At 39.7% G+C, this 13588-nt stretch overlaps 1 protein-coding gene across 1 annotated transcript; it reads right to left on the reverse strand.

Annotated features, from left to right (window-relative positions):
* Positions 1 to 108: 108 nt before the first annotated feature.
* Positions 109 to 13535, reverse strand: LOC144006297 (complement factor B-like). Its single transcript, XM_077505072.1, has 20 exons — positions 13378 to 13535; positions 13119 to 13286; positions 12592 to 12648; positions 12299 to 12508; positions 12034 to 12219; positions 10587 to 10763; positions 9345 to 9431; positions 9040 to 9179; positions 7113 to 7257; positions 6881 to 7012; positions 6598 to 6711; positions 6387 to 6521; positions 3421 to 3518; positions 3174 to 3306; positions 2833 to 2971; positions 2670 to 2746; positions 1485 to 1585; positions 1276 to 1405; positions 1164 to 1213; positions 109 to 725 (listed from the first exon to the last, which is right to left on the reverse strand). The coding sequence occupies exons 3-20, from the start codon at positions 12638 to 12640 to the stop codon at positions 546 to 548; spliced, it is 2283 nt and encodes a 760-aa protein (XP_077361198.1). The 5' UTR covers positions 12641 to 12648; positions 13119 to 13286; positions 13378 to 13535; the 3' UTR covers positions 109 to 545.
* Between the last annotated feature and the right edge of the window lie 53 nt (positions 13536 to 13588).

Here is a 13588-nt window from a genome sequence, read left to right on the forward strand (position 1 = left end):
TGAGGGAGGGACTTCCGGTTTGAATCGCTCTCAATGGCAGATTTTTATTTTTTTAAAGAAATTTAAAAAAAATAAAAAAAATAAAAACTTTATAGATTGAAAGGAATATGCTGATGATGCAATTTATTATTTTTCTATTTGTATTCAACCACACACACGCAAGGTTATAATGACGCCAGTCAAAACCAATTAGAGAATAAAAACTTTTCAACTTAGAAGTCCAATTAAACAAAGCCCAACATGTTCAAAATATACTGTGATACAAATTAACACAAAACAAATGAACAATCAGTTGACAGTTCATGTAAGCTTTATCGGCACATTCTACAACAGAAACCTGTTGCATGATGCGTTTTATAATCATACTCAAACCACAACTTTCACTTCAAATGTTTTTCCATCTTGCTCTCAATAGTATGTCTGTCTGGACTTAATCGGAAAATGTTACATCAGCTTTACATTTAGCAAAAACATGCATGCTGATTTTTTTATGTGAATTCAGGGGCTCTAAATCAAATGACAGCAGTTTTGAAACAATTTAGCATTTAGTTCTTCAAGAACACCAGTGGTGCAAACACATCCTGTTTGTTGTTTCCAAGGATAGATTTGAGGAACGGTACAACCCTGAAGACATTGATGTGGAAATCTCGGGATAAGTGGTCTGATTCAACAACGCTCTTGCTCTTCGTGCAAAGATCTTTGGTTCCCCAACTGACCACTCCGATCTGGAAAAAAATAAAAAAATAAAATGTCAATTTTTAAAAAGGTAACACTTTAACAGCTGTGCATTTTATATTTATTTATTTATTAGGGGTGTAACAAAAATGGTGTGAACCGAAAAATTGTTTGATTTAATAGCTGCGTACAAATCGAATGGAACCAAATCGTATTTCTCCACTTTGAAATATATTTAGACACGTTCAAATCCTCTTTTATTGAAGAGATGTACCCAAGAAGGAAATGCAGTACTGACAGGTTCTTTGAAATGTATGTAAAACAAAAATATATATATTGAATCGTAACTTCACTGAGCTGATATACAATACAATACACAATACAACTGATATACAGATGATATACAATGCCTGTTTTTATAACTTGGTACCTGACCTATTTTACCTGAAAATTTGGGTCACTGGAAACAAAGAGAACAGAAAGCTCACCTGCACTGTGCGATTGTAAAAGTCTTTGAAGACAGCTCCTCCCGAGTCACCTGTCCCAAATGACATTCCTCAGTCAAATATAGAGGTTACAAAAAGCCATAAACAGGCCTACCTTTGCATGCTATATGATCTCTGAAAGGTTGAAGACCACCAGTGCAGAGGAAGTTTTCCGTCACGGGAACTTTTGCGTCTTTTGTTGTGATGCCAGTCGCATTCAGTGCATGTTCAATGCATTCGTCCCTCTGCCTCACACAATGGGAAGGTCAAAGAGCTCAAGGGAACTTTTGCGGGAACAAGTGACTAAATTTCACAACAACTCACCTTATCATCAAGTTTAACATGGACATCTTTTATATACACCCATTTTATATTGCTAGGTGTCAGGAAAGACAGTTTATCCAAATTCTTTAACAGGAGCTCCTCTGTCGTGAGAGACCATGAAAATAGAGCCAGTTGATCATTATTGTATTGGTTTAAGGGTCTTGATAAAAAATCAAAACAAAACAAAACAAAACTAATGAGTATAATTTAGACCAGTGGTGTCCAAAGTACGGCCCAGGGGCCATTTGCGGCCCACCGTCCATTTTTCAGTGGCCCGCGACATATGTTAAAAATGGCATTTAACTCAGTTCAAATAAAATAAACAAAACAAAAATGTTTGGAGATGGTCAAAGTAAGAAGGGAGGGTATCGAAAAACAGGTACCATTAAAGGTTATTTTAGTTAACTAAAACTAATGAAAAAACTAAAACTAAAATTCAAAAAATAATATTGTTACCGAAATAAAATAAAAACGAAAATGCTTTTTAAATGCTTTTTAAAAAACTATAATTATAGAAAAAATGTCCTTCGTTTTAGTCTTTGGTAATTAATTGAATGCATGAGCCTTTGGGAATGATTTTAAATGTGATTGTTAGTGGATTTATTTTGATATAAACCGGAATAATGATGTTTGAAAGTATGTCACACAGAAGTGACGTCATCTAGCAGCAGCCAATAGAAAAGCACCTTGAGATGACGTCGCTCCCATGGTGTTTTTTAAATATTGCGTACAAGTAATACACATTTAAAAAAAAAAAAAAACGAATACTAATACTGAAAATAACAAACTAAACTAAAACTATGCATTTTTTAAGGAACTAAAATAATAAACAACTAACAGACCACCCTGAAAACTAATAAAAATTAACTAAAATGAAAAATTCCAAAACGATAATAACCCTACTGCCATATTACAAATAAATTAGTTTGTCTAAACATGCAAAAGCACAAATACATTATTTGTATAATTTTTATGACCAAACACAATTTCTCTTCATAACATAACCTTCTGATTTTCTGTATGTGGCCCTCAAATGAAAAAGTTTGGACACCCCTGATTTAGAATATAAAGATATCGCTACTTAATCTTTTATTTTTTTTTATTTTTATTTTTTTTTTAAATCATTTCCACCATATTGTAACTTGACATTTTGCTTTAGATGCAAGTGCTTTTTGTTTACTTTACCTTGTTGTGCACAGGTGGATTCACCAACCAGTTTTAAAGCTTCACTGGTCTCCTGGGTGCAGGGTATGCAAATGGGCCTAAACAAGGAGAGCAGATAATGTTGCCAGCTGTTTCACAAATGTTACTTTTTTTTTTTAATCATTACAGATGAATCATGTTGTACCTGACCCGAGTGGAGATTTGCACAAATGTGGTAAGTTGGATGAGAGCCACATCATAGTCGTAAAATTCCTCCACACCCTCGTTCACTTTGGCCTTGATGTTGTACTCGGGGTGTAAAAAGAACTTCTTGACTTTTTTTGCTGCCAGAGTAAGGAATGAAATAGAAACACGTGAGTTAAAAAGAATCGCCACAAATTTCTGCTTTCCATAACATAAATATCCACAGATGAATTCCACAAAATTTTTTCATGGTAAGTGAAGCGCCATGTAGGCGTAAATGCAAACTAGCCTTTGAGAGAATACAAAGCAAAAATGATGGAGGGTCAATCGGGATCATCTTACTTTTGCCGTTTCCATCGTCAATGTCGACTGTGACGTGTTTGGGCAGATCGTCAAACGTGAAGCAGTGAGCGGCGGTCAAGACGAACATGGGCGTCACCAGAGAGCCCATACATTTCATACTCCTACCCTTGTTCTTCAAATATCAGTCAGACACAAATTATAATTAGTCCACAAAGGTACCGTGGAATGCATGGGGTACTGGGGGTTCGGGGTGGAGGAGGAATCAGCAACAGTCTTCATTTTTTACCTGGACAACAATCTCCGCCGCCCATGGATAGTGTAACCTTTTGTCACTGGTTTTATACTCCTTGTGAAGACCACATAAGCCTTTGACCTCATTCTCATCTGAAAGTGAATCAAAACTGATGGTCAAACCCTCATTTAATACCATTAGAAAAAAAAATGTTTTACAGCAGAAGAAGGTCGAGTCCCCACTATGTCATAGTGATGCGCATTCCTGTAAAATAGTCCAGTTTAAATGTCATATCGTATAGTGGTTCAATGTCAATCGCTATGATATTCTTGAAAGTACACATTGATTTAAAAAGGGGAAGTAAACAAACAATCAAAAAATGTCTTTACAAAAAAATATGTTGTATTCATCTCAGGCGGTGGCCATTTTGCGACTTGTTTTCGACTGATTGTATATAATATATATGCACGTATAGATGCACTTTTTTTTTCTACTTAAAACACTGTTCTTTTTTCTTTTTTTTTTCTTAAAGAGCTCAGAATTGTTCATTCGGTAGTCTTACCGATTCAACGTCTTGTCATCATTGCTTTTTTTTGTGTGTATGTGTGCGTGCGTTTGCGTGCGTGCGTTTGCGTGTGTGCGCGTGCGTGCGTGTGCGTGCGTGCGCGTGCGTGCGTGCGTGCAAATACGTATAAATTTATACTCATTCATTCACCTAAAACCTTATAAATATCCCATTACCCTTCGCCTTAACCAGGTACTTCAGAATCTTGCCAGAGTCGTGAGGTTTAAATGGTCAGGAGACCAGAGAAAAGGTCAGAAAAAAAAAAGAAATAAAGAGAAAAGAAAGGTAAATCAAAGTGAAATCCAGCACCGACCAAACACTTCCTGCCTTCCCCATGATTACAAAATCAAAGTCTTACGCCAACCCCGGAAGCCTCTAAATTCCAGCAAATTTAGCGAGATCTCAAGAGCCCAGAGGAAAAACTAAAGAGAGGAAGGAGGGAAGGATCGATAAGGCAGAGTGAGATCCATAGAAGCCAGTACATCCAATCCATCAAAGTGAAGTCCAGCACCAACAAGACCCCTCCTGCGTGGTTACAAAACCAGAGTCTTATGCCAACCCCAGAAACCTCATACTTCTAATAAATTAAGATCTCAAGTGACCAGAGGAAAAACTAAAGAGAGGAAGGAGGGAAGGATAGATAAAGCAAAGTGAGAACCACAGACACCAGCACCAACTGATTCAAGGGGCTGTGGGAGGGAGAGGGTACTTCTGTTGAGTTTCAGTAGATGCTGGTGCGACGGATCTGGCATGCATAAGGACCACCACCAAAGAAAGAAGCCGTCAACCGCGGTCCAGCAAAGCGAGCATCCCCCCCCCCCGGAATCCCCAGGCCGCGGCAGCACCAAGGCCACCCCCAAGCCACCCGAGCGGACACCGGTCGGCGAGCCGACCCAGACACCCGGAACACCCCCGCCCCAGCCCCGGCCCACACCCCCGAGCCCAAGGCCGCAGAACGAGGCCCAGCGGGCCCCCACAGCGCCCCACCGGTCCCCAGCCCCCATCCCCCCACGACCCCCCCACACCCCACCCAAACCCGCCATCCACCACGACCCAGGCCCCACCACCCCCGACCCCCAAACCCCCGAACACACCCCGACCCCCAGCACCCAACCCCCCACCCACCCATACCTCCACCCCCCCCAAACAAGCCGCCCCCCCCCCCCCCCCCGACGGCCGCCACCCCCCCCCGCGAACCCGGCCCCCCGCGAGAACACCCCACCCCCCCCCCGGAAACCGGCACCGGGCAGCAGCGCAGAGAGGGAAGATGTGCCCACCCCACCTCCAGCCGCGCGAGATTTGCACAGCGGCGGGAGGGGGGAAGCAGAGGAGGAAGCACCAGGGGAGAAGGCGGAACACCAGAACACCGAGCCCGGTGGGGAGAGGCCCCGGTCGTCACGCCAGAGTACTAGTGACGCCTAACCCTGTTACTGAGTCCGCCAGCTCGCCGACTGGCGAGCTCTACCCTTACACCGTGAATGTGGCCCCACCCAGTGTATATACAAGTGTGTGCGTGTGGTGCATTAAAATTGGGAGCAGGTGAGTCGGAGCAGAGGGAAAAAATTTCCCCTACTCCGACACACCCGTATCCCCCCCAAAAAAATGAATATGTATATGTGTGGTGCATTAAAAAAGGGAATGGAGGGACAAAGTGGTGGGGCAGGGACACAAATGGGGGGGACCACAGCGCTGCCAGGCACTGCAGTCCATCCCCTCTGAGGGCTCCCCGCCCCAACTCACTCCTCCCCTTGGACGTGAGGTGCATTAAAATTGGAGGGGAGTTGAAGGGTGAAGACGGTGTTTCCACCCTTCCCCACCCCACCAAGAAATGTGTTGTGTGCCCTATGTGTATATTTACAAAGTGTATAGTGCAAGCTAGTGAAGTGAGTAAGAGGAGCGACCAGCGGGGCCTCACCCAACCCGGCGGGTGTAGGTGGCACGCCCGCCCCCCAGCACCCCCACCCCCACCCGCCCCCCACCTCATCCACCCGGCACCACAATGGGCGGGCAGCCAGCGCAGCAGGGCTATAAAACACTGTTCTTAATGCATATTCCACAAGCACAAAATTAATCAGAATACTGTGTTTATTTCGAGATTTTTAGTGTTTGTTTATTTGTAATCCAAACTGTCGGAAATTCAGTCGAGATTGAAGTATGCTTAATATTTTCATTAAGGACTCACAACATATTTTTGCCCCCGATTTGTGTTACACAATGCATGCATTGTAATTCTGTTTAAATGGCAATGAAATAAAATCAATCGTGTAAAATGTGAAAGTGATACTTAAGCTTGTTTCCGCAACATAGTAGGAAGGAATACTGGAGACATGTTCAGGAAAAGAAAGCCTACTTGTAAGCACATCAGGAGACAAGACAAGGCTGTTTGGTCATCATGTTGGAGATGAACACCATATGAGGAAGCAAAAATACATGGAAAAATAAATGCAAAACTCACCAATAATTTCATCAAATGTCTTCAGCAATTTGTCGTTATTTTCCAGCTTGAAGAAATGTTTGCCACCCGCCCCCGCGACGAGAGGAATCAAGTCATTCTCAAAGATGACTTCCCCGACGGCGAAAACGTAAATGTCTGAAAGGAAGATGCAAAATGAGGAGCAGCTTCGTCACGTGAAACTGGACTTAAGCCCATTCAAGCTAACACCAACCCAGGTAGTCTTCTCTCAACAGCTCTCTCTTCTGCTTATAATTGGCGTCCATGTAGACTGTGTGCTTTATTTGTTCCACTGTGCCCTCAGGTGAACCACCCATATTGTAAGCACCTGTGTATGAATCAAAACAAACGATAGATCTGAACAAATAACACATTTTAGCTTCTAATTGGACTTGAAAGATCCCAAACTACAATTTCAAAGCATTTTTTTTCCAATGAAAAACTGCAGCAAATTGTGTGTACACTTTGAAACTGATTTCAGAGGCGAATGAAGTTACCGTCTGTAAAAACAATGATGACGTGACGATGCTCTTTAAACTGCTCATCCCCCTTTTGCTGCTTTATAAGTGCTATTCGCTCCAAGAAGGTATTGAAGAGCAGGTTGAGATCAGTTCCGGCTGTGTTTTTATCTTTGAGGGGAGAACAAACAAACAGTACGTAGAACCTCAAAACCAAGCAGTTGAGTAAAACCACATCTCCAGAAATCGGTCTGATCTGTTGGACACTCACCGCCTACTGTAAAGTTATCCACTTGTGACTTCAAGACGTTCAGTTGGACTTTGCCTTGCATAAAATCAATAATGTTGACAACTTCAAATATATCCGAGGAGAAAAATATAACCTCATAATTTGGAGAGATAGGAAAGGATGAAATCTGTGTGGAGGGGAGGAAAAAAAGGCACCACTTATGTTTAGTAACGAGCAGAAAAGTGTATGCAAATTACCGGAAAATATGTTCCACTCTCTCAATAATTGTAAATGAGACATTTTTCAGCCAATATGATATACTGCCGGCTGCACTGAAAACATGCCAAGGGACTCAGGCCAAGGAGCATCAGTCAGGATTATGATGCGTACAGTAATTCATAATGAAATGCACTTTTATTGGATGCTGACCTGACAGCTAAATGGAATGAGACCCTGTTTGTACATATTATGTGGACAGAGAGCCAAAATATGCTCAAGTGATCAACAAATTTTCTCGACAATATTATGTCCTATGCAGCCCCACTGGTCTAAACAACATTATTATAATTGTAGGAATGCCGAAGCATTCCCACATATGTTATTGTGATTTTTATTGTCCACACTTTTTTGCCGCATAAGAACTCCCACATAATACTTCCAATTTACACTGTTCAAATTTCAACTAGCTTTAAAAATTCACACCTCCCGGGATATATATAGTCTGATTCCACATTACTTCCAGTACTTGCTCGATTTAAAAATTTTATATCAACTTTTCCCCATTAATTTTCAATGGGACAGACATTCAACTTTTTCTAAGTACCACACCCACGTCCATACATATGACTTACCATCATTACCAGATGTCTGATACTGCTTGGTGGCACAGTTGGTAAAGTGCATTGTCCAGTAATCAGGAGGTCATAATTTCATAATTTATCTCTCAATTTACTTCATAAGCATTCCACATGCATTCACATCTTAGCATCCAGCTATTAGTGTTCAGCTTTCAGCATTCCCACGCAATTTCTCCAGAAATTGCACTTACCGTAGTCTAGTTAATATTGCGTTTGTGCAATATGAGTGAAGCAGCGAAATCCAACCGTTTCTATCCATCCCAGGGGGCGGCAATTTTGTCACTTGTTTACTGAAAGTGAGATAGTTGCTCAGGGCTCAGGTCACGACCAATCACGGCTCACCTTTATCCTGACTGTTAATTTAGTTTAGTCAAACGGAAATTTGTGAAACTTCAGGATGAACCTAGCTTTACAAGTGAACTTAATTTGACATTCTTGAAACTTTTGAATTGTTCAGCTGTGTCAAAATGTGAACATCATGTTGAAGAGGACTGTTTAAATATTAATTTTTACAGGATTCATCTGCTGGCCTGATGGTGAGGACATGCATTACATTTAATTAGCCACTTTTGTCCCCAAATTTGACACATTCAATCCTGCATCTCAAAATTCAACTTAATCACAATGAAATGAAGAGAAATTGATGCTGCTGCTGATATGTCAAGCACATCGACAAATGTGTCCAGTAATTTTATTTGTCAGAATGTCGACTGATGATTAAATGTGCCACCCACTAAATGACTGGGGTATTTTTGTAAGTCAGCATATTTGTGTCCAGCGTCCATCAGCAAAAGCTCCCTATTTAAACAATCAGCAAAGCAGTTACAATCTAACTTGGATCTCCTAAACCGGCAGCACATTTGCTGACTCTTCAAGTTCAGCATATTAAAAGAGACGCCAGTTGTAAGCATCGTACAATTTTCAACGTTTGAAAACGTATGGACAATTTTCATGTGTGGACTGACCAATCGTGCAGATTTTCAAAAAATGTGAAATCTACCAAATTGTGAGTTATAAGGTATCGGCCAGACGTGAGCAATATACTCATTTATTATGCTCATTACAACCTGATTTTGCATATAATCAAGAGGAAAAAAAGTCATTGTTGTTACCTTGGAGATCAGCTTTGATACAGCATCCCTGGAGTTATTGAAGTCTTTTTCTTGAATGCTCTCAGAAATATCCAAACCAATATAGATGTTGAGTGTTCCATTTTTTGTAATACGGATAGTTCTGCCCTCCTGTGTGTCGTCTGAATGTTTAAAAAGATGGAATGAAAGACTTAATAAAGTTTAATGAACAATTTAGTTTCAGCACAAATAGATTTTTAACCATGCGCTGAGCATAATTTTGCTGTAACTGCGATAGCGTTCCACTTAATTGTACTACATATGTCAATGGTTATCAGTAGACTTACCTAGCGACTCCAAAGTGGTGAGGCTGTTTTTAATTGCGCTGCCAAAGGCCTCTGAAACTTCTAGTGGCGTATCATATGTGTAATCATCTAAGGAGGTAAAGATAATGACGGTTAATACGTCGCTTTTTCCACAATGGTTTTAATCGTCTGGGAATGTTGATTAAGAAAAAATGAAAAAAATACTAGTATCTTTTGATACGATTGTATTACAGTGTTTCCTGGCGGGTGTTAGGTTCCAAAATCTGCCCGCGTTAATGGAAATCCGCATTAATTAAAAAAAAAAAATCCCCGTTTATTTTATATATATATATATATATATATATATATATATATATATATATGTATATTCATTTTGGTATGATTTTTACTTTGTTATAAATGCTTTTTCATTCATCGGGTGTGTTCTTTTTTCATTTACATTTATTTTCTTCCATGAAAAGTATGGTGTGTTTTTTTTAATTTATTACAGTATACAGCACAGTATATATATTTTTTTCATTTATTATATATTTTTTGTTTTGGTATGACTTTTAGTTTATTATGAATGCTTTTTCATTCTTCATTTATGTCATTTTTTCCCATTAAAAGTATGTGTTTATAATTTACTTGTTATACAGCACAATATATGTTTTCTATCTCCGGAATGCAATGTTGTAGAGCGACGTGACAGACACCGTTGGAAAGGTCTCGTCGAGGGTTCAGGAGGTACGGCCGTGCAAAGACCAAAAAAATAAACAAACCAAAAAGCATGTTTAAAATAAATAAATAAATAAATCATCGAAACAGCGAGGCCGCGAAAGATGAACCCGTGAAAAACTCGGGAATGCTGTATAGACAAAAATAGAGAAAATGCTTAAAAAGAGTTTATTTTTCTCAAAATACAGAGGAGAAATATGTTAAAACTTTGAGTATCATTCTAGTATCTTAAAACCAGGCCGAGTTTCCTCTTTTTTTTTTTTTCTTAAATGAAAATGTGGCCACCCCAGTCATGTAATATAAATATATTATAAGGCCAAGTTAACATGATCAACATGGAGATTCTCACAGTTCAGCTATAAAATACATTTTAAATTAATAACATTTGAAAAACATTGTACATTTCCAAAAAACATAAATAAAATAAATAATATCTGAAAAAAAAAAAACCTCTCAATTAGACTGAGTGCAGAATTTGAGTGAGCCCTTGAATAAATAAGTAAAATATTCAAAAAGTAAGTGTGAGTGTGATAGTGTGTGGCTTACAGTAGCAAGCTGGTTCCGTGCCAGTCCACTGGCCGTTCTCGAGGCACACTCGCTCACTGGAGCCAACCAGGAACAGATTGCTGCCGCAGCTGTATTTCACTTTGTCGTCAAGTCCGAATGAATTCCCGGTCCTCAAAGCCCCGGCTGGGATCCCGGGATCAGAGCAATCACTTCCTGCTGTGTGGTAAGTTCAAATGCGCCAAATCAAAAATCAAATAGAAAACACGGAACAGTAAACATGACGCAGTGGAACCGCCAAAATTCAACAAAATCTGTTTCGTGATGCTGTTTGACTTGAAGTTTCAATAGTTTTACACAAAGAAAAAAAAGGAATTTGCCATCACAAAGAATGGCAAGTAGCATTTGTTACTGCAGGTATAAAGATTAATTGACAACTGTACAAAAAAAAAACAAAAAAACAGTAAAACTACTCAACATTTGATGATCCCTGTCAAACCCTGTCATCTAGTAGATATTTATAGACATTGCTGGCCTTCAAATATACAATAGTACATTATATAAAGTCATATAGTGCAGTGGTTCTCAAACCTTTCACACCAAATATCATCTAAAAAAAAAATACTTACTGTACATCTCAAAGTACCACCATCATGGCCAACATTAAAAATGCAGTAGTGCAGTTGACGCAAGTAGTCATCAAAAACTAGATGGAAGTCAAATTCCTATCATGTATATTTAATATTATTGTGAGCAACTTTAACAATACACATCTATGAACATTAACATTGTGCTTAAAGGAAAATAAAAAAGAACTACAGTACTGAAAAAAAAATCACTTAAAATGTATAGCACATAAAAGTTAATAAAAATGTCAGCTCAAATAAAGATTTTAGAACAGTTCTTTAGATTAAATACAAATGTCTGTGTTTTTTTTAAGATATACAACTGAGCACGAAGACAGCGATTCTTTCACAAACCACTATAAGAGAGTGCCCATGTACTATGTCACCTTTCCAGTTGTTTGACACCAAGACAGCACTTTTGCCGCCATCTTGTGGCATTTTTTTTTAAGTATTTCAAAGAGCACAAAAACAGAATAGGTGAGTTTTTCAGCAAATAACAGCAAATGGGGTCCAAAATAAATTTGCAAATGTTACGCGAATAGGCGGAGTGAACACTGTATCTGCCTTTAGCAAGCAGCATAAGAACACATATCAATCTGTGCGGTTGCTTCATAAGTATTTACTGTCAGCCAGAGCTTTTATAAATTGTTATAAATTCAATTTCTGGTTCTATCATGAGATAACACTTCTTCTCTTTGCCATCTGGTACCCGTCTGTGATTCCTACAACCCAAAATAATGTTGACGTCACATCACTTATGATGATGGTTTGAACTTCAAGCTGGCATATTTCCAGTACATAAGGATTTAATGTACAATTTTAGAGGTTCCACTGTTGAAAAAAGACAATTGAAGTAGACTCACAGTCACGGCTGCAGATAGGAGTAGGGCCACTCCACTTGCCGTTTGGTAAGCAGACCCGGCTGGCTGAGCCTCGTAGCTTGTAGCCGGAGTAGCACTGATATGTGGTTTCGTTGTCTACAAAGTATTTCTCCTGAGGAGGGTAAACGCTGCCGTGCATCAGTACGAAGGGGTTCGGGCACTCAACCGCTAGACACAGAGAACAAAGAGATGTGGATTCATTGTGGAGCAAGGCGAGGGTTAAAAGCATCAACTTGGTGCTACTCACTCTTGCACGTCTGACGTTTAGAGGGTTTGCGCCCTTCTACGCTCCATGTGCCACTGCTCTGGCACAGGCGCCTTTTGAAAGGGTATGGATAGAAACCCTGAAGACAGTGGTAGATCAGCACGCTGCCTACACCTAGTCCCTCGGTCAGTGTGTAATGGCCTCCCTCTATTTGCAGATTGTCCTCGGTACAATCGCACCGCACTTCTACAGCTAAAATGAAAAACAAAGTTGCCTTAGTTTAAATTTACAATCAAGATTCGATCCTTTTATAATGTCACACACAGTGAGCTCACCTATTAGGAGACACAATAGCGCCGCATACCAAACCCAGCGAAGCTGCATTATGGAAACTTCAACAAGCGAGAAATCAAAAATTGAGAGGTTTTGCAGGAGATGGGCTTTTATCAACTCACGCAGCTACAAGCCAAAATCGAGAAGTTACTTATTAACTTCAGGACAAATAAAATTTGATCAATATGACTGTCAGAGATGACTCTGAAAACTTTCTAATGTTGCAAAGACTCTCACAGTCATATTCATTTAGTTGAAATTGATTGGTTACAGTCAAAATGAAATTAAAAGTGTTCATTTTTGACTGGAATACCAATCAGTAACTCATATTGCTGTGTTCGCCATTAGGCATATACTGGAATTTAACTTTCGGTTAAATTAAATTTTAATAGTGAGTAATTGGTTAAAGTCTTGCTCTAGATGAAGTCAACTGGACACTATTGTATTAATTAGGTCATCTTTTCCTTTCTTCTCATTCTGTATTCCCCAGCATGTGAACACTTGACCAAGAAAGACAAAGTACACTCACCTCATCATTTCCCAAAAACGGAGGCGTAGTTGAGCATGGATTTGTTTACACGCTCATCCAGGTATTGATCGCACGCCACACGGGTTCAACTGACCCTCCAGGAATTCCCCCAGTCATCCTTCTGCAGTGTGCGGCTCAGTAAAACATGGGGGGATGACCTTTTGAAAACTGAAAGGTAAACGGAGGACAAGGATACTGAACACTTTCAGTTTTACGTGAGCGTTAGTGTTTCATAAATTCTGGTCATCCCCATACTTACTGTTTTTCGTGTGATTGATAATGCTCTACAGTGTTTTTGCATACATGAGTTATACTTGGCTACCGCCTTGTGTGAATTTACAGTGTGATAACATTTGGAAAACAAATAAATGTTTGAGGTTTTTAACATTCTATCAGGTAATATCAGGTATTACCAGGTTTTAGTGAGCTCTGCCCCCCCTCAAAAAAAAAAAAAACTTTTACTTTTATAA

This window comes from Festucalex cinctus, chromosome 18 (genome assembly GCF_051991245.1).
Source record: "Festucalex cinctus isolate MCC-2025b chromosome 18, RoL_Fcin_1.0, whole genome shotgun sequence".
Taxonomy (NCBI): domain Eukaryota; kingdom Metazoa; phylum Chordata; class Actinopteri; order Syngnathiformes; family Syngnathidae; genus Festucalex; species Festucalex cinctus.